The sequence below is a fragment of the Glossina fuscipes genome, unplaced genomic scaffold (assembly GCF_014805625.2).
Source record: "Glossina fuscipes isolate IAEA_lab_2018 unplaced genomic scaffold, Yale_Gfus_2 115, whole genome shotgun sequence".
Lineage (NCBI taxonomy): Eukaryota > Metazoa > Arthropoda > Insecta > Diptera > Glossinidae > Glossina > Glossina fuscipes.
The window spans coordinates 1518281-1538673 of record NW_023998458.1 but is presented as its reverse complement, the minus strand read 5'-3'; the positions used below and the strand labels follow the sequence as shown (position 1 = coordinate 1538673).

Genomic DNA, 20393 nt, shown 5'->3' with positions numbered 1-20393 from the left:
AATTAGGTTTTAATATTTAATTTTCCTTATTTATTTATTTATTTATTTCATATATAGAACCATATTTAATATAAATATTTCATAAAGGATTTGCTTTAATGAAAAGAAAATGTTTTTAGAGGCACATTTTCTTATACTAAAAAAAAAAAAAACACTTCTAATGTCATTACAAAAACATTTTTTTTTGTCGTTAAGAGATGAACTCAATGCAGCATCGAGCTGCCGTATTGAGTTGAATTTATATTTATTTCTTTGTTTGAGGTTTATTGAAGGCTAGATAGCAACCTGATTTAAAGTGTTTCAATAGTAATAGTCTCGCTTCCTGTTTTTTTTTTTATTTTTCTTCTATGGTTAAATTTTTTTTTTTTGTTTTTAATTGCATTGAAGAGTATTTTTTACAAGTTTATTATTTTTATTTTATTTGGCACAATTTTTTTTTTGTCTAATTAAAATTAAATTACTTTGCAATTATTTTTCAATGAAATAATTTTTGGGTTTTTTTTAATAATTTTTTTTTTTTTTTTTGTTTATTTATTTATTTATTTTATAGTTAATAAATAATTTTTGAAAGAGTATTTATTGAAATTGGTTATGCTGTTTAAATCAAACTACTATTAGTAATCAGATATATCGAGGGCGTGAAGTGAAGCCAAATAAGTTAAGCATTTCAGTTACTGAAAAGTGTACAGTGAAAATTCATTTAAAAATTAACCTAATTCTAATTTTATTTCTTTGTTTTGCTTTCTTAAAAGAATTAACTCTTAACCGAATGTTTCGTAAAGCAATAAAATTTCTATACAATTAACGCTAATTAAAGCGTTTTCGCGAATGCTTGATGTAAGCTCTTTTGTAGAATGAATTTCTTTTTTGTCCTTACCAAAAATGTTACGTGCAGTAATCATTAAAAAATTCCGAATTTCTGGCATAAATATGACGTCATTTTACTATCAAACTCAAAACTTAAAGAAGCTTACGTTTTCTTGTCTTTTATATATTTATTTTTATTATTTTTATTTTTTTTTGGTTCTCTCTTTAGTCATCCCAATCATCATCGTTTCCAGAAGAAGATGATTCATCATCGGATGATTGCATAACACGTCCGCGTTCTTGTAGGGCACGTCTTAGAGCACTGGCTAAAGCATCTGTGCCTGAGAATTCATCACTATCACGTAATTCGCGTTTCTCTGTCGGCTTTAGCTCAATACCCATACGTATTTCTGACATAAGATCACTGTGTGAATCGCCGCTACCGGTGCTAAGCGCAGATGTATCAACTTTCTGAAAATATTCGAGAGAAAAAAAGATTTTTTTGAGTTTTTTTTTTTTTTTTTAATTAATTTTTTAATTTGCTTGCTTACCTTTAATTGTACCCCTTTGCGTATACTTTCCAGCAATTCGTTGCGGGTCTCTGTTACTACTGGTAGACTAGAAGCAATTTTGGTTTCTGGAGGAGCTTGTGATGTCGTGATAGTTGGTATTTCAACTGGTGGCGGTGGCGGCGGAGGGGGCGGAATGACAGCACTAGTTGGAGGCGGTGGAGGCGGCACCGGCTACAATAGACAAATTAAAGTTATTTATAAATTTTCAACATTACCATGAGGTATTTAGACAGATCCCTCATTTATTATTTATGCTCTTAGTCTTTTTAATCAATTTAAGCTTCATGTCTCGCCAATTGTGCTAGATGGATGAATGTTCATATCATGCAGATTTTTAGAAGAGTTTTGATACGTTATTTGAAAGTTTAGACTAAAGTTCAATTTCCAATGAATTTTTCATTTATTTTAATGGAATTTATGCAGAAGGTGACTTTTTCTATGTGACTTTGTATATGTTTTTTTTTACAAAAGAATTTAATTTCATTAACATCAAATGCCTCACCTTTCAATCTATCATGATTTTATAAAATTTTTTGAACTTGAGTTAAGAAATCGTTTGGGATAAGTTCCAACATACTATATAAATTTTCTTTTACAACTAATTATCTTAAGAAGCGAATAGTTAACGAATTCCAATCAGCAAATGTACTGGTCGCTCTATATCATTGCCTGTGGGATACACAGATAAAGCATGCAAAGGCCGGGCATGAAGAGAATGTTGCGTACATTACACAGACGGATTGAAAATACAATTGATGACATCAACAGTTCGACTGACGAAGAATATTATTGAAAAGTGCAAAACTTCAAATTCAGGTTTCAAAAATCTTCTACATTAATTAAGGTCGACTGATGTGATTTGGTTGATTATCATTTAGTAGACTAGCGATAGTCGACTATTAAAGGGATTTGCAAAATTTCGGGTTTGACTGAAAATGGTAGGAGGAGGATAAGGTAATTTTACCGGTGCAGGTATTGTAGCTTGAGTTGGTACTGGTGGAGGCGGCGTAGACATACTACTTATAGGGGGCGGTCGCGTAGGAGGCACTGGCGCTCTTGACAAGCCTGGCACTGTTGTCGGTACCGGTGGCGGCGGTTGTCTGGCTGGTGGTGGAGGTGGTGGCGGCGCGGATCTTTGGCTGGTTACGACTGCAGTGCCATTAACCACCTAAAAATCGCTTGAAAATCAATAAAAGAAATAAAAAATGTTTCTTTGATGCAGGAAACCTACACTATGCTGCTGTCTGCTAGGTACTGGTGGTGGTGCTGGTACCGTTGGTGCCGTTGCTTTTACCGGTTTATCCACTTGTTCTGATTTTACGGTGCCCAATACATTATTGCTTTGTATGAAATCGTAAATAAATGCTCGCGTGTCACGATCCTTGAGTTCATTTTCGGAAACACCAGCTTTAGCGAAGAAATGCGATAATACTTGATCATTTTCATTGCCCGCCAAATCGAATCCTTTATTAGCATCCCAACCCACATGACTGATGTGCATAAAATTTGTCGGTTGACTAATATCAGCTTTGGTTACTTTACGTTTCTTATCTTTACTGTTCGAAGACGAGGAGGAACTAAACGAAAAGAAATGCTTACTAGAACCTTGTGTATTTGTTACGGGAGCAGGCATTAAATTTATAGAGCCAATCTTTGGATGATTACGTAATTGTACGGTATTTTCATTTGTTACTGGTTCTTTGGGTAACGGAGTCAATGGTGCTGAAGGGGCTGACTGTTGTTTAGGTCGACTGCGTTTGTCTGAAGAAAAAACCGAAATAATAAAAATCGTCTATAAATTAAACAGAATCTGAAACTTACCCATTTTTTTTCGATTCCTTGTTTCAATTATTGAGTCAACGGCATGATAAAAAGATTCGCATTCCTCTTCAGAGACAAAATTTAAGCCAATATGACCATCCTATAAATATGTGTTCATAAATATTTTTTTTTGTTTTTTTTTTTTTTTTGCACTTACATGACCCTCAAATGTTAGCAGATAAGGTCGCGCTTTATTAATTTTCATACTATCGTATAGTTCATGTTCCCAGATCAGTTCATGCTTGATGAGGCAATAAGCACGCAAAAAATAGGAACGCTGAGCACTATCTTTAACGAAACATACAACACCCGTATATTTCTTTTTCCAATGTGAATGAGCTGAAGCTTCAGTTTTATAGATTTGCACTACCGCCGTATTTAGGGTCTAGATAAAAAAAAAGAAAGGATAATCGGCGGATTTAAATAAATAAAAACAGAAACAATTAAAAGAATTACTATGTGAGTCATTTTATCTTTTGTTGTTGTTGTTATTTGCTTTAATCAAAAATTCAATTAAAAATCGACACAACCGTTTCCTAAGCTTCACCCTTAAAGACTGAACGTTTGGTTAGCTAAGTAAGAGGACAATAGTCTTAATCAATACTAATGGTAAGCAGTAGTGTTTGATTTATATGAATTTGGCCAAAAACCAACCAACTTGTTGTTGTATGACATCTACAGTCATATAGTAAATCATTTTCTATATGTAATGTAATGATGAATATGTTTGTAAATGTGTAAAACTTACGTTTAATTATTTGCATACAAAATAACAACAAGCGGGTTGGAGTTGTGAGTGCATTGCTTGCTGCCTTAATCTGGCAATGATTTAATTCATTTGATAGTTGATGATGATGATGGTGATGGTGGTGTGACAGAGGCAGGGATAGATACTTCATAGCCACTGTACAACACAATTATTTAAATCTTCTTCTGCATGTCCCTCACGTACGAAAACAATAACAAGTTTTGTCGCCAAGTGCTACTGACAGATAGCCAATAGATAGAAAAACATACCTAATAATACACGGCATGCAAACGCATTTTGCGATGACTTCGCTTGATTGCAATAAGCCTTAGGTGTAATGCCTTCTTCATTTATCTTTCCTTTTCAAAGACCATTTACCGGGGGGGTATATTAACCTCATCATTCTTTGTGTAACATTTTTTTCAAAAGATACGTATCGTATTTTATTTACGCAACTTGCGATTAATTCAATCGTGATACGCTTTTGGTTCACTTTCGTTAAGGATAGGGCAAAATTGAGGCTAGGACGAGTATATGGATATGGTTTTGTTAATAATAAAATCTGACCTGGCTCATTCTCGATTGAAAAAAAGTCGATGAAGCAAAATTAAACTCGAGTCTCTTTCATAAATCGTTGCTCCGCATAGGATTGCACCGACTTTCCCGTGTTAGTTAGTCGATCACCTAAACTACGACCAAGAACAATGGTTTTGAGTTTCAAAGTTTTCGCTGGTCAGCTGCTACGCCTTTTATAGTGTAAGAATGAAATATGGCTTTTTTAGCAAAATGCGAAGTTTTGTTAGCGTAAATCATGTAGTGCTTATTCTTACCCTATCATTTCTTATATAAAAGAGAGGAGGGCATAAATTAGATTCTTTGAAAGTAAGGAGACTAATTTTAGGTTACAGAAAACTTCGGAAATCATATTTTAACAGAGAAGGAACCTCATTTGCCGACTTTTTTAGCGCAATTAGAACTTGTTGCAACGATGGTGGTTAGATCGTACAATGAATAGGAATGTGGTGTGAACAAGCTTTCTTTCGGCGCAATTATTTTAGGCTTTTTCTTTTTTGTTAATTCGTGACTTGATTGGTATTATTTTCTTTTTCCTTGGGACTAAAAATTGGATGCCCGTCTGAGATTATATGAATAACCAAACAGAAAAGCGACTATGCCGTCCAAAGGATTACTTTCGTTTTTACAAATAAAGGGAAAAATACCATGAATGTCAGAAGGCAGGATAAATGAAAAAGGACATTTGGAGCGTTCATGTAGTGAGTATGGTTAGCCCCAAAATCATAGACGCACAAGTCAGAGAAATATTAGATAGGCCTCCTACTTCCCAGAGGGAAGCATTCATGTAGTGAGTATGGTTAGCCCCAAAATCATAGACGCACAAGTCAGAGAAACATTAGATAGGCCTCCTACTTCCCAGAGGGAAGCATTAGATCGGGAATTAAACAGTAGTGTGGCCTCCACAGAAAAGGGGAATATCGCATTTACAGGGGTGATGGGTAACTGCGCAACATCGCACAACATTTTCCATTGCAGATGTCCACATTAAACACTAGAGGCATTTGTACTTATTTAGGATGGACCTAGGAACGTCTAAAAATTAGTTGTAAGCAAAGGTGATTCGAATTTTTCGGCACATAGCAGTTACAACTTTTTTACTGGCAGAGTTTTCCTTTCCAGAGAAAGTGGATGGGTACATTTTCCTTTTCTATTCGTAAAATTCTTTAATTCCATACCTATTTTCTTTCCCTAGTAAGAAAAGTGAGCATGAAAACGGACCGAAAGATTGGGTATATTATTACCATCGAGAGAGCTACTTTCTGCATTTGGGCTTGTCTCCTTGGGCCTCCGCCTAAGGGGCAACAATTGGAGCTTTCTTTAATTCCAAAACTGATTCCAAACTGACACAGTTGTAGTGAACTTTTACAACCTTGGGAATTTAGGCCAATAATTGCAAATCTGACTCAAAATCGTGCAATGACGTTCCCGCTTAGTTAGCTTAGTTCGTATTGTACTGTATCGAAACTGTGTTACAATATTCGCAACGTTTTGTATCGTGTTTTATGTACGTGAAAACAGAGGTTTATACACATATCTATGGATAGGGCGCATGGAAAAGTCGGCTTTAGGTGATTGTATTCATTTTGCCTTGTCTTGCCTTCAATGCATACAAATATAATATAAATAAATAAATATATGAACACATTTGGAAATTTATGTAATATTTTGAGCTTGTCTGCTTGACTCTGCATATCTTTAATTTTACAACTTTTTTTTCACTTGGCGATTAGCTCTGTAAGGTATTGTTTATATGGGCTTAATAGAGTATATACATATATAGATATATATATATATATGTATATGTCTATTGTAAGAGAGGAAGTCCGCAAGTGACATATCATAAGCAATGGGTGGAAATCGTAAAACACTGGCCGTGACATAACAATATGGGAAATAAACTTAGCATTAGACAAGCGATGAAGGAAGACAGCCGAGGGTTAGAGAATTCATTACGCTTTCAGTTCACATAGCGTACAACAACGCTATACTATTATTACTATTACGTATTCTATGCATAAAGGGAGTTTGAAATTAATTCTTGTTTTTGTTGTTGTTGTTTTCTTTGAAATTAATCTCTACAATAATTGGTTTATTTTTTTGCTTTGTTTTTTTTTTTTTTTTTACGTAAATATAATTTTTTATGGGAAAACTTTCGAACACAACCATTTCTGTTGTTATATTTACTTTTAAGCGCTTCGACAGGTTTTCCTTTTTGGTTAAAAAAAAAAAAAAATGACAAAAAATTTTACGAAAAGCTATATTAAGCAATAAAATATCTCCATATGTACATGTTTAATGGATGTACAAACACTTTATGTATGTAATTATAATAATTTCTTTTATTTATTTATTTATTTTTTTTTCGTAATAATCAAGCGGTTGTAAACTCATTTCTAATGTTAAGTTTTGCTGATCAAAACTTTGAAGTTAAATCGTTTTCTTTGCTTTTCGTTGTGTTTGCTCTTGTATTTACTTTCATTTAATGGATATGTTTTACTTCGATTGTATTGTTGTCGTCGCTGTTATGTATAAAATTTCATTGAACTATAAAAGGGCAAAGTGGTTTTTTTCTCTTCTCGTGCATGCCTATGCCAATGACAAGAAAACACTTTTCAATGTTTGTACTTACGACGGTTTTATGTCTTTTGCTTATTTATTTAAACTTATAAATGAACATTTATGTGTGCAGGCTAAGCTGGGTTTTTTTTTTCTCTACACAGGTGAAAAGATATTGAAAGTATTTAGCTAACAAGTCTTGCTGAACGCGATCGATACTGCTCGAGTTATCGAGGTGTGTTAATAAATCGACGGTGACTAATTATCAATTTTCGATATTTTAAATCTCTCCTACTCGGCCGCTATCTAGAAGGTTTAATTTTATATGTGTAGGTCAATTCGCCTCATATAGAGGATCGGCAGATTATGGCAGATTATCGGCAGATGGTGGTATACTGCCCGGTTGAATGCCACGGTATATATTCACCGGTTCCAGTCGATTACGATGCCTACATAGAGACGGTTGTAATAACCGTGAAAGATTCGCCATCACCTGGATATTCCCATTTTAGGTTGCGTACGATGCCTAGGGAACTTTTACTATGGCCATAAAAGAGTTCAAAATCACGTGGCGTGGTCTCCAATGCCGACCGATTACGGCCCCTAGCGGGCGTTTATCATGAACGTAAAGAAAACTTGTAACCGCATGGATTCCCTTTGTTTGGTTTGATTGTGATACTCACTCCCCTGGGCCCCCAGTTTTTATTATACCCGTGAACAATTCGTAATGACATGCAATTTATTATCTTGAATCAGTTGCATTTATCACGCCAATTTAGCAGAGTAAATTTGTCTGTATGTCTGACTCAACATTGTTGGGAGTACACTTTTAAAATACCATAAGCCAGGAAAAAATGCCAGATATTTGCTTTATATACGTCCAGGTTGAAAGATTACTAAGCTACTAACTTAAGAGAGGTAACGAGAGTTTTTCTGAAGACACAAACAGTTTGAGTTGAAAATTACATTGCAGTTGCCTTTGATATTTGCGGTAGTTAAGTAATGGAAAATTTGTGAAAAATTAAATCAAATCAAAAATATAAAGTGTAAAGGAATGGGTGTTTATTAAATCCTCCAGAATTTTTCAATTACATCCAAATTCGAATTTCCTTAAAATAATCGGTGATAGTGTTGCAATTCTTTCATGTCAAGTTTTGTGACGTTGGCCATCAATGTGGAGCAACAACAACTCTTATTCCCATATAGTACTCGTTGTGTCTACTTTCGATTGCCGCACCCGGGCTGACGAAGGTAAGTAATAGCATTCATCGTTTGTGTCATGCAAAAATGTTATTTTGCAAAAACGCAATACAATAGATTTTTTCACTTAAGACGCTTCTTCTCCTCTCAGTCTCCCGTTTTATGAAAATTACTTGACATGACTCGAATCGGTCATTGAAAAAGTACGTTTTAACATTCGAATGGGTATAAGTTTCTCAACAAATTATCAATTTTTCTGGTTATAATCGTATTTGGTGTAAGGTGTCCGGTTGCCGACTTTGCGGTTTTCGATGTGACAAAACGTATTCACGTAACATGGTGGTGGCCGGAAAGAAATGAGAAAAGCGGAAAAGGCTGAAAAGTGGACTTTCGCCAACTCAGACTTGGCAGTTGCGAGGCATCTCTTTATGCGAGGCCTAATTTTTGAAGATGGAGTATACATTTTAAAAGGGGAAAAGAAGAAGAAGTGACGCTAGAAGTCCTTATTAAAATCCAGAGAAAGTGTTTAGACTTTAATTGCAATGTGCATAACATCACTTATTAAAAAAACAAAACACAAAATACGCAATTATTTACTAAAGTGTAAAATGGGTATCATTTCAACAGACGTCGTTAGACATCTGTTCATAGATAAAATAGTTAAAATATTTTATCGATAGCTTGCCTTAAACGTTTGAAAGAAGAATAACGTAACAGAAGATACCGAAGTTTTTGCCAAAAAGGAAACATAACATTTTTTTTCGTCGAAAAAATGTTCTTAACGCAACTAAAATGGCTTGGTTTATTCTGACCTTCAAGAACAGGTGAAGTCAAATGAGCAAAAGCATAATGAGACAAGAATATCATATCAAATATTTCAAAACCGTTCTGATAGATTCTAAGTATTAAGGCATATGAATTATTTATTACTGTTTACATTACCATCCATTTCGAAAAACTGCCAACGAATTGAGAAAGAAAATCCTAATCTACATGCTTTCAGAGGAGATTTCACTAAAGCAAGCCGATTAATTGAAACCTAGTCTAAATAAGTAGCTAGCGCCGACCTTAATTTTAGATAAAACAGCGCTACCTTACTCTGAAAATGATAAAGACTTCTTTGAATACAAATAGTCTTATTCGCAAAGTTATTTCATTTACTAAAATTTTCATTATCGCAAAGATACTTTAAGGAAGACATTCAGTGGTAATCATTTAGTCCAATGAATGGACATGCTGGAAGGCTTAGTGCAGACTATTTTAGCTAAAGCGCCATTTACCAAGCGAAGGAAAACTCATTAGATATAAAGATTGTCCGTGAAAAAGAAAATTTTTAGCGAACGTAGAGTGTTTGCGGAGAATTTGCTCTCTTGACATGCTCTTCGACACAAAAATAAATAATTTAATACTAAATTTTCATTATCTTTTTTCTGTAATTAGACTTCATTTCCTTACGATTCCAGGAATTATTGATTATTTGATAATCATTTCCCCTAAAAATATTTTGAAATATTTGTTTAAATAAACTACACAAAGACGTTGCATGATTTCATTATTCTATATATTTAACAGCCGGTTATTCATCTCGCAATGATTCATAACAAAAATTGGAAGCTTAAGAATTTAAGGCACAAGCATATATAAGAAAAGTTATTAAAGAAACTTTTGTGTTCACAAAACAATATTCAGATGTTTTACGCAACCTGACGATCTGTTTCTAATTTAATTAATAAGATCTCGTTGGGAATTACATACGAACTCTTTAAGAAACCATACATGGCATAAGTGACAGTTATTCCGTAGGTTAAAAATAGTTATGAAATATCAATAGTCTTGTGAAGTTGCTTTAAAACTATAGATAAGATTAGATAAACAAGCTGTTTACACAAGAAAAGGAAGAAAATATATTTCGCCCTTTAGTTACTTTGGATTTTATACACTATGTCATGCATTGTATTTATTACTATTTATTGTTGCTTTATAACATTTCGACTGATTTCGAATTGAGCTTTTTGCGATGATTTAGGCAATGGTTCCTGACCAGCGTTTAAATCGCTTGAAACAGAGTTTCTCAAACTGATCTATTTCTTTAGAAGTTCCTTAATTCATAATACATTAATGCAATAAATTGAAAATGTTCTCGGACAACCCACAGCTTTTGCATTCCCTTCCCATCTTTGCACATTCTTATACCTTATACGTAGCTCTAGATTTTCACCACAGGTGCAAAATGCAACCCTGCAGTCTTATTTCTGGCTATTCTACAAATTTGATAGAATTTTTTCGTGAAGATGTTAAGAATGAGCTAAGTTTGTCAAAAATATCAAATAGGGTGTTGCCAACCTAAGAAAATATAACTTTTTTTTTTTGTATAAGCCCGTTCATCTTAGTACTTGGTATTTTTTGACCAAAAATTTAAACTTTCGAAAATTTAATCACTTCGATGCAGCTAGGTCGAGGAGTAAAAATATGTATTTTGATTTATTGAGCAATATGAACCCTTAACATAGTCCGGGCGTATTTCAACCATATTTCACCCATAGAAAACAAAAAACAGAATGATTTTTGTTGCCATCCGTCGCGTGGATACATACTCCTCTCTACTAGCAAATATGTCGTAACAGTAATAGGACAGTATTGGTCCTTCCGCGCCAACCGTTCTCCCAGAAACTCTTTGCCCATCTTAAGCTATGTTACCGATACTTCCACCGGAATACCGATTTATCGTTCGTGTCTGCTACACTACTAGTGCGCATAAAATATTTTTCAATCAAGTCGGAGTACTCAAAACATTCGTTTTTTGGAGTTTTCATTTTTAACCTCACATTTTAACTTATTCATTAAAACACGTGGGTTTTTTTCGACGGTATTTTAGTTTAGGCAAATGGGCAACAGCTAAATTAATTCAGAAAGCAGCGCGGATGAAGGAATTCTTGGTATGTATTCTGATTTTCATATGCGTCACAAAAACTTGGTAAAATTTTGGCAATTTCGGGATGAACTTTAACTCATTAAGTAAAAACGGCGGATATAACAGTTTATAACAAACGAGACGCTCAACGAGATACGCCTGGGTTTCAAGGTTGGAAGATGCGCATGCAACCTTAAGACAATTCTCATAACGTGGAAATGGAACGGCCGGATTCCATTCCAAGCCGTGTGGAGCAAATTTTAAAAAATTCTTGTGCACCGACCCGATTTTATACACGTAACACCTATAGTTCGCGGACCATATCACAGAGGAATTCTCCAAAACAAACGCGGCAACAATCTTTTATTAATATAAGGGATCAGGGCCTAGTTGAGCTTTCGTTTTATTAATATCTGTCAACAACAAACTAAAAATGCAAAATGGCTGGTAATGTCCACATATGTTGGGGACATGTGTACCAATAAATTAAAAAAAAAATCGAAATCGGATGTACTTTGAAAAATTGTCCTTTTTTTTACCACACCTCGTATACAAACATATATTATATACGCATACATAGCCCACTTTAGCATATTATCTAAATAGAGCAAGATTTTAAAGTTCAAATAATTTCTTTATCTGATGATTTCTCTAGAATCAACACGTGATCTACGTTCTAAATGAAGTGACAAAAATGCCAACTTCACTGCGTAGATAGTGATTGCTTATCAATATTGTCAAGTGAAATTTGTTTAAGCGGTTTATTTGATGAAAAATATCTAAAGCGAAGAAAACGCACCTAGTATTAGCGAAGAGACAGAAACTTTCAGGCGGGCTTTGTTGAGTAATAAATTATATTAATTATTGGGATTGTAAATAAGTTTTTAATGGTGTTTTGGAAAAGTTCAACACTTAAATAATTAACTGTACAAGATATTCTATTCAATATACTGTCCACTGTTAGTTGCTGCTTTCAAGACGTTTTTAGCGTCACGTGAATTCCGAACGGGGAAACCATTAAAAGACTGTCCACATGTGGACTCGTTTTTCGCTTTTATCATAAGAACACGATGGGATAATTTCTCAGGTAAATATAGAAGCGTAGTTCATCCCATACTGCTAAAATTTCCTGTAAGCATTTTACAGCAGATAACCTTTTGTCTTATAATGTATTTTGGTAATTAATTACTAAATGAATTGAATTATTAGAAGCGTTTCCAAGGAAAGTTTCGTTGCTCAAAAAAAAGGCATTTCTGAATACGTTACGCAAAACTGATACTACCAGCTATGTTTGGCGCTATGAACACTATAGGCTGATTTTTGCTTGTCGCCTTATCATAAAGTGTTGTTCGCACCAATTGCATTTACAACCAAGTAACTTGCAAAAGAAGTACTTCCGAACGCTTCTCCTAAGAGACGGCGTTACGTTCTTGTTAATTGCTTATCAAATGATGATTTTTTGATGAGAGATTATTGTTTTCAACTCTTATGCAATAACACAAGTTATTTGACCAAAATTTACAAAACGTATCTTTTTGTACCTTTAGATAGTCGCTCGAGATTGTTACCACCACAACACCATATGTACGAGGCGTTATTTTTCCGTGTTAATTCCAATTGTGGCATTGCGAAGCGCTTTGGGATATCCAAAGCGCAAGCACCCATGAGGCAAATTAGATAGAAACGATAGAGATCAATATTCATGGTGCCCTCGCTTGGGACTTCAGCTGAGTACAGTTTATTGTCAGTAGTCCCAGCCAAAGGCAAACATCAAGCCGTGCTGTAGAAGCGGTGCCAGCGGCAGTTAATGCAAATGAGCCGAACACCCGGTAAAACACGGGTCATGTCAGCTTTATTTTTACCACAGGACAACTTTCAAGAAATCGCCATTGAAACATCAGCAGCGCTAAAGTAGAATATGCTACGATTCCCGAAGTATTGGCCGTATTTTACTTCTTATGGTTAACAACTGTTTCGATCGGTGGTGTAGTTTTAAATAATAAAATCTTGAAAGTTGAAAAGAAAGCGGTAGAAGTTTCCAAAGGTTTCTCTATAGCGTTAAGCGTTACTAGAGATAAGGGCATTGGCCAAATGTCTTAATTGTTATCATGGATTTATTAACATGGCGGTGAATATAACATTCAAAAGAGAATAGTTCTTGTTCACGGGGAAAAGTTTCTTCTCCGGATATCAACACTGAGAAAGGTTTAATAATTTTGCATAATATTCTCTGGTGGTTTTTCCTTCTCAACACAGTCTTGGACCATTTTGCCAAATCCGGCCTAAATATGTGCATTTTTTATGTGATTTCCTTTTGGCTCTAGTAACTTCTTTGCTTATTGATTTCAAGCTAGCGATAGTGGATTCATGTTTCATTCATTGTTACGATTTACATAAATCGTAAGTCATAAAAAGTCATTCGATGTATACTAAACAATCGTAAGTAAAATATTTGCCGCTAAGCGATGAGTTTGCAGAATTTCTACAATTTCTATTAAATGAAAATTTTATCTCAAGTATTTTCGCCTTGGAATTTTATTCACTCTTACAAAACATCTTTTTTCGTTATTAATTAAAGTTTCTAGTGCTTATCTGTTTAAAACTCTTGCAGAGTAATAATTTCACTATTTTATCTAAAATCACGTCATATGTTTACTTTCTTTCTTGACAAGTAATATAACAATATTCGCTATAACGTGAATCTTGACGACTTATCATCTGAATGCGTTCCTTTTGCTTTTTATTTATTTAAAAATAGCAATGAAATTAAAAGCATTTTGCAATGGTTGGTAAAGATCGATTTTAGGCTGATGTTGTTCCAAAGTCCTACATAGGTAGTTTTTCACATAATTCATGTCATCTTAAATTTTATAATTTTGAGACTTTTCAAAGCTAACAACAAAGGGACGCAAAGACGGACTTGTACACATTCAGAATTTTGAACGTTACGCTATAAATCCAAGTACTTTGTAGAAACTTTTATACATATAATGGTACTCTACAGATGCATAATTAAATTTACTTACAAAACTTCGAAGGGTGACGGGAAAGTGGCACGAAAACGAAAAGCGTATAATTTGGGTAAACGGAAATCTTTGCAACAATTAGACAACACATTTTATGAAATTCATTAAAGAAGTGTAAACTTTCACGCTTATAATGAGAAATTTCCTTGTTTTGTGTTAGCCCAAATTTACATTGGGGTGCCATTCTATTAGTTATAACAACGACCAATCGTTCATATGTGTGCATGTTATTGCGAAAATACGTTTGTGGATAACTTTAGTAATCCGCTGTCTTAAGCGAAGGCATTCATACATCATATCATCAATGAATTCTCACAGGCTGTCGACATGCACAACATTATTACATATTACTACAGCTACTGTTGCTTATTGTGTAATATGAGAATTGTGTCAGTTAATGACATAGTTATATGCACATATATATGTATTAGTTTGGGGAAAAAGAAATCCACTATTTTTTCGGTAGATGGCTGCACTGATAGATTTCTCGTAAAGTATCGATCAAACAATTTCAGATTTATGCTCGTCGGAAAGGTGACATTTCGCAGTAAAAAAAAATTCTTTCGCTGTTTTTTGTTTGGTGCATTCAGTTGTAAGTTACAGCGTGTTAAAAATGGAAGTGAACAAAGAGAAAATTCTTTACATTTTTCAGTTTTTCTTTGACAAAGGCGAAAATGCAAGCCAGGCGGCTAAAATTGTGAATGGTGTTTATGGTTCCGATACTGTAACAGCCTATTATGTACAATTTTGGTTTCGTAGATTCCGTTCAGGAATTTTTGATGTTAAAGATGCATCTCGCACAGGTAGGCCGGTCGTCGAAAATGTCGATAAAATCGGAGAAATGATCGAAGTTGACCGGCATGTTAGCAGTCGTAACATCGCCCAGGAGCTAAAAATCGACCATAAAACAGTTTTAAACCATTTACACAAAGCTGGATTCAAAAAGAAGCTCGATGTTTGGGTGCCACACCAATTAACAGAAAAAAACATGATGGATCGAATTTCCATCTGCGAAGCCTTGGCCAAACGGAATGAGATAGACCCATTTCTTAAACGAATGGTGACTGGAGATGAGAAATGGATCACATACGATAACCCTGTGCGAAAACGATCGTGGTCAAAGAGCGGTGAAGGACCTCAAACGGTGGTCAAACCAGGACTAACGGCCAGGAAGGTTTTGCTATGTATTTGGTGGGACTGGAAGGGGATTATTTATTATGAGTTGCTTCCATATGGCCAAACGCTAAATTCTGATCTGTACAGTTAACAACTGGACCGTTTGAAGATAGCGATTGACCAGGAACGGCCAGAATTGGCTAACAGGAGAGGTGTCGTGTTCCACCAGGACAACGCTAGGCCACACACATCTACAGTGACTCGCCAGAAACTTCGGGAGCTTGGTTGGGAAGTATTCATGCATCCGCCATACAGTCCGGCCTTGGCACCAAGCGATTATCATCTTTTCCTTGCATTGCAAAATTTCTTTAATGATAAAAAATTGGAATCTAGGGAGGATTGTGAAAATCGACTACTAGAGTTTTTTGCAAATAGAGACCAGGACTTCTATGAGAGAGGCATTTTGACGTTACCTTTAAAATGGCAACAAATCATACAACAAAACGGTGCATATTTGACCCAAATCGGACAATCCGAAGCATGTTAAATAAAGTCCTGAAGTTCATATAAAAATAATGGATTTCTTTTTCCCCAAACTAATATATAAACATATATATTTTGTGTGTGTACACATATATATATAAATAAAAAAAATTTAAATCACTTTTTAAGTATTTAATGCAACATTAGGCTATTCTGAAGCAAAATAAACTGACTTTTTGTACACTCAAAGAAAAGAAGGGGTTGGGGAGAGCGTAAGCATATATCAGTTGAACAGATGATTTCGTTGTGAGAAACTCTTCGCCGCTCTTCATTAATGTTGAAAGGTTTATCAACCTTTTTCTTATCAACTCAGACTCTCTTTGCGGAAGCTACATGATGACGATCGTTTCAGCGGTGAAGTTGCGCCGAGATAAAGTTCGTTTTATAATCCATTTTACATACGTTTCCACCAGGGGTGTCCCCTATATGCAACGATAACCAGGAAGAAGTGAGAAAAGAAAAAGAAATGTCCCTGACTAGTGCTTGTGGGCTCAGGCGGTGAGTGCTGTGCCTTTTTCTACTGAGCACTCATTGCAGCTGCGAACAAGTACCGTCAAAACTTTGTGAGATTTATAGCCGCGAACACCGACTCTTGTCTACTTAGCTATATTCTTATCAACTCAGCTATGATTTTAACGATGACCTTGAATGGCAAGGAGCTAGATTGTATGGAATATTGAATGTTTTCGACGATTTTACAAAGTGTCTCAGAATGAAGCGATAATAAGCCTGCCAATTTAAATGTGCTTGGGAAGGCCAGGCAGTTTTAATAAGACGTTCGCTGGCGAGATAAAGTAAATCGTTTCTTATAATCAATCGGTTTATCATACCCAGCGAACTGTCGACCAAGATCATATCTTCTGTCACAATTTAATTTGTTTATTTATGATCGCATTTATTAATTTATTTTTTTATGATTAATATGTTTCTCTATAATGATTATCTTTTCGACTTAATTTGTATATGAAAGAACCGTAAACATTTTAGAATTTGAATTATGAAGTTTAATATATTAGTTAAGCGCATATTATCGAGATCGCCTTGCCTCTTCATCACACTGCACACGTTTGACAAATAGTCTACATGCCCTTGGCCTTCCAATAGTAAAGCAAATTTGCCAAATGAACCCTTAATTTTGAAAACCAAATAATTTCATTTTCCGAAAAGCAGTGTCAAGGCAGTACAAACCAATAAAATACTTTGACTTTCCATCTCAATTCATAATACATCTTCTTTAGCCTCAATATACGCGGCGTGCTTTACTTATGCACACACACAACCCAAATATTCACTCAAGGCTAATATAACTTTTTAAATTATTTTCGTTAATATTGATCCTTGTTGCAAACTAAATAGACATCCACTTTTCGAAAATATTGCATCAAAGTGGCCTTGCTTTTTCTTTTTACCATACGCTTACTACATAATTTCCATATCATTGCTCTCCTACAAATATAAAGTGTATAATATGCCAAATAAGCCGTTAATTGTAAAAGTAGTGCAAGTCATTTTGATGAATTTTTTTTTCTCATGTTTAATAACACAATGCTCCATAGAGTTTCTGAGGAAAGTGTATTTGGTTTTTATAACTATACATATTGGTTGTTATAAGTCAGGAATCAATCAAGATTTCTGCTAAATATAATTTTTTTGCCTTGAGTACTTCTTCAGATATTACTGTGAACTTTTGCACTACTTTGTTCTGTTTAATTTATAATCGCGGCAGAATAAGGAGTGGAATTTCTGACCGTCAGGTCTTTTTATGCGTTGGTAAGATAGCAAGAGGTTTCTTGAAGAACAACTTTTTTGAATGACAAATTTCCCATATTAGTTGGATTGACACTCAAAAATTGCAATCGGGAACCTCGCACACTATCTTCAAGAATATATTGCCCATCGTCTGGATTTTAGGAATTCTATATCTTTCCGCCGAATTTATAACTATCATGGGAAGAGGAATTATAAGGATACGGCTTCACGAACACAGCCCCTTAAGCATTATAGAGCACTTCAATTGAATTGATTATGAGTAAGAGAAAAAGAAGTGTAATAATAAAAATAAAAGCGAAACCTATCTTACGGAAAGGTCATATTTTCAACCCGAGGCCGAGTTGTCTCCTCCGGCCCATGAAGTCGATGGGAGATGCCGGTCAATTCAATACCAATTCATGCAGATTCTGCCATTAGAATATCATGCTATCTAAAGAATCACCCTATGGTGCTCCGAGCCAAATGACGTTGCCGGGTTCATAAGAATTCTAAACCTGCTTTACGAGTAGAATGGATTTTTTAGGACGTGATAGATAATAGTAGTCATCATTCTTAAAAAATAATTACTATACTGTAATATTAATATTAACGGTTCGAGGAGACGAGCGTTAGAACCGGTTACGCGGTAGCGGCGTTGAAGCCCACATATTGGCAACGTCGTAAACGTTAAATAATTAATATCTGTTCAAGCTTTTCGGCGTAAGTGGCTATCACCTAAGCGCTTAAACGAGAGGCTCCTAAAAATCGCCTCATAATATGATTGAATTGAATAATGCCGTTTATTTAGTTTAATACTATGTAGTAACAAGATTCTAATAAGAAATAAAAGCAATAAATATTCAATTATGTACGCATCTCTGGGTATGAATTTTCTAACCTCATTATCCTCATTACAGCGACATCCGCGATAGCATCAACGCTTGCATGACCCAATTTTTTGTTTTTTAACAAACGAACAAAATGCTTACACGTGTATGGATATTAGAGCTGCTGTAATGTATCGTTGTTGCTTAGACGCCAGTTTCCGGTGTTTGTCTAATCAATAATTTCGTCATTCTACTTTCTAAAAGTCCTTAAGAGTAAATACGATGTAAACCCTTTTTGTTATTGTTTTTAAAGTCATTTTAAAAATTGTCGTTTTTACAGGTTTTTCCTCTTGGCACTCGTACAAGAAATTTCACTTTTTTTTTTCCCCTCTCTTTCTTTTTCACATGACATCAGTGAGCGTCGTCGTCGTCACTAAGTCTATCAAAATAAGATTTACAAGTTTTGGCATCAATAAAATGTTATAATTTTGAAACTTTACTTATAAATAAGTAAGTGAATCAGAAAAAAGTAAAAGTTGAAGTGGTTTTCGAAACGTAATATGATAATTGAATTGAAACATAAACTAGATTTGTTTGACCTGCATAATAATAAACATAATCATAAATCTAGAGATTTTTTATTTCTTTTATTAAAACAGGCGGCATTACCTACCCGTCTGTTAGTAAACTAAAAAAAAAAAAATTTTGTTCTTTCTTACTTTATTAACATAGACTTGCTTACCTGACATTTTCGGCCCAACATCTTGAAAACAGCTTCATTTTCTTCGTGTGTTAATAGAGAGCTGGATTTGTTGTGTTTAGGCCGCATATGCGATGCAGCCTGATTTTCTTGGGATCGCATGTTTCGGCTCATTGAGCTCGTCGAAGTAAAACCAAACACTTAGGATCGCACACAATAAATCACCAGTGGTAAAACTACATTATATTGGCAAAAAAAAAAAAACACAATTTTCAGTTAAATTTTTTTTCTTTTGTTAATTTTTTGAAATTTTCTTTACTTATTGTAATTGTAGATAACTTTCATACGTTGGCTCACGTATGCGTACACTCACCGTGTTAGGTTATGAAGTACAAAATAGAGCTCGATGCTCTTGATCAAAACTAACGCTATATAATAATAATAATAACAAAAATGATAGCGAAACGCTAATCAATGAATAGATTGTGGCGAATTTTTATGGTTGTGTGTGCGAACGTTGTTATGTGAATGAACGTAAAAAAAACAATAACGTAACAGGCCTATAGCGAATGTTTATAAGATATGATGACGATGATGAAGGCAGCGAAAGAGCTTAGCGGGCCGTACTGTATATATTTTTTATACATTTAGAAAAGGCGATGATATAGGCTTTTCCCTTTTTTTTTTTCTTCTTTTTCTTTTTGCAATTGCCATAAAATTATGCTAGCAATAATAAAAGCAATGTCACCAAACATAAAACGGATGGATGGATGGATGGTGGTTATGCAGCAATTATTCACATTCGCACTCGCGTACACACACGCACACACGTACACAATTACGCAAATTTTATACACAGAAATCAAACACAGCCTTAAGTGGAAGTAATGGTAGTAGTAGTCGCGACGGCAGCAGCGGTAGCAGCATAGAGTTGAGTCACCAGCAATCAGTAGTTGGTCAATTAAAGCGATTTGTTTTTTTTTTTTGTATGTTAGTTATGTTGGATATTATAAATATTATATGACTGGAATCTTCGTCTACCTGAATGAAAATGACTGACGACCGACGACCGTCTATTTGCTTAAGTACTTTAAAATGCTATTAATATATAATATTTAAGTGGTGTCTTATTCTTGTTGTTGTGCCTTCTCCTATTGATATATATACAAGCACCTGTCCAAGGGGTTTCTTTTTGTTGCCTTTTTTGTCTTTTTTTTTTTGTTTTTCGCAGTAACATTCGC

At 34.6% G+C, this 20393-nt stretch overlaps 1 protein-coding gene across 1 annotated transcript; it reads right to left on the bottom strand.

The window, feature by feature from the left end:
• Nucleotides 1-544: 544 nt before the first annotated feature.
• LOC119640092 (neural Wiskott-Aldrich syndrome protein) lies at nt 545-20187 on the bottom strand. The gene is made up of 8 exons (XM_038037905.1): nt 19526-20187; nt 19195-19388; nt 3358-3585; nt 3201-3300; nt 2611-3140; nt 2344-2547; nt 1359-1550; nt 545-1278 (listed from the first exon to the last, which is right to left on the bottom strand). The coding sequence occupies exons 2-8, from the start codon at nt 19324-19326 to the stop codon at nt 1033-1035; spliced, it is 1632 nt and encodes a 543-aa protein (XP_037893833.1). The 5' UTR covers nt 19327-19388; nt 19526-20187; the 3' UTR covers nt 545-1032.
• Between the last annotated feature and the right edge of the window lie 206 nt (nt 20188-20393).

Coding starts and splice junctions, on each gene's coding strand:
- LOC119640092 (XM_038037905.1), bottom strand. CDS start 19,326: ATGAGCCGAAACATGCGATCCCAAGAAAATCAGGCTGCATCGCATATG. Junction 3,301..3,357: donor TGCTAACATTTGAGGGTCAT/GTAAGTGCAAAA, acceptor ACATATTTATAG/GATGGTCATATTGGCTTAAA. Junction 3,141..3,200: donor AAGGAATCGAAAAAAAATGG/GTAAGTTTCAGA, acceptor TTTTTTCTTCAG/ACAAACGCAGTCGACCTAAA.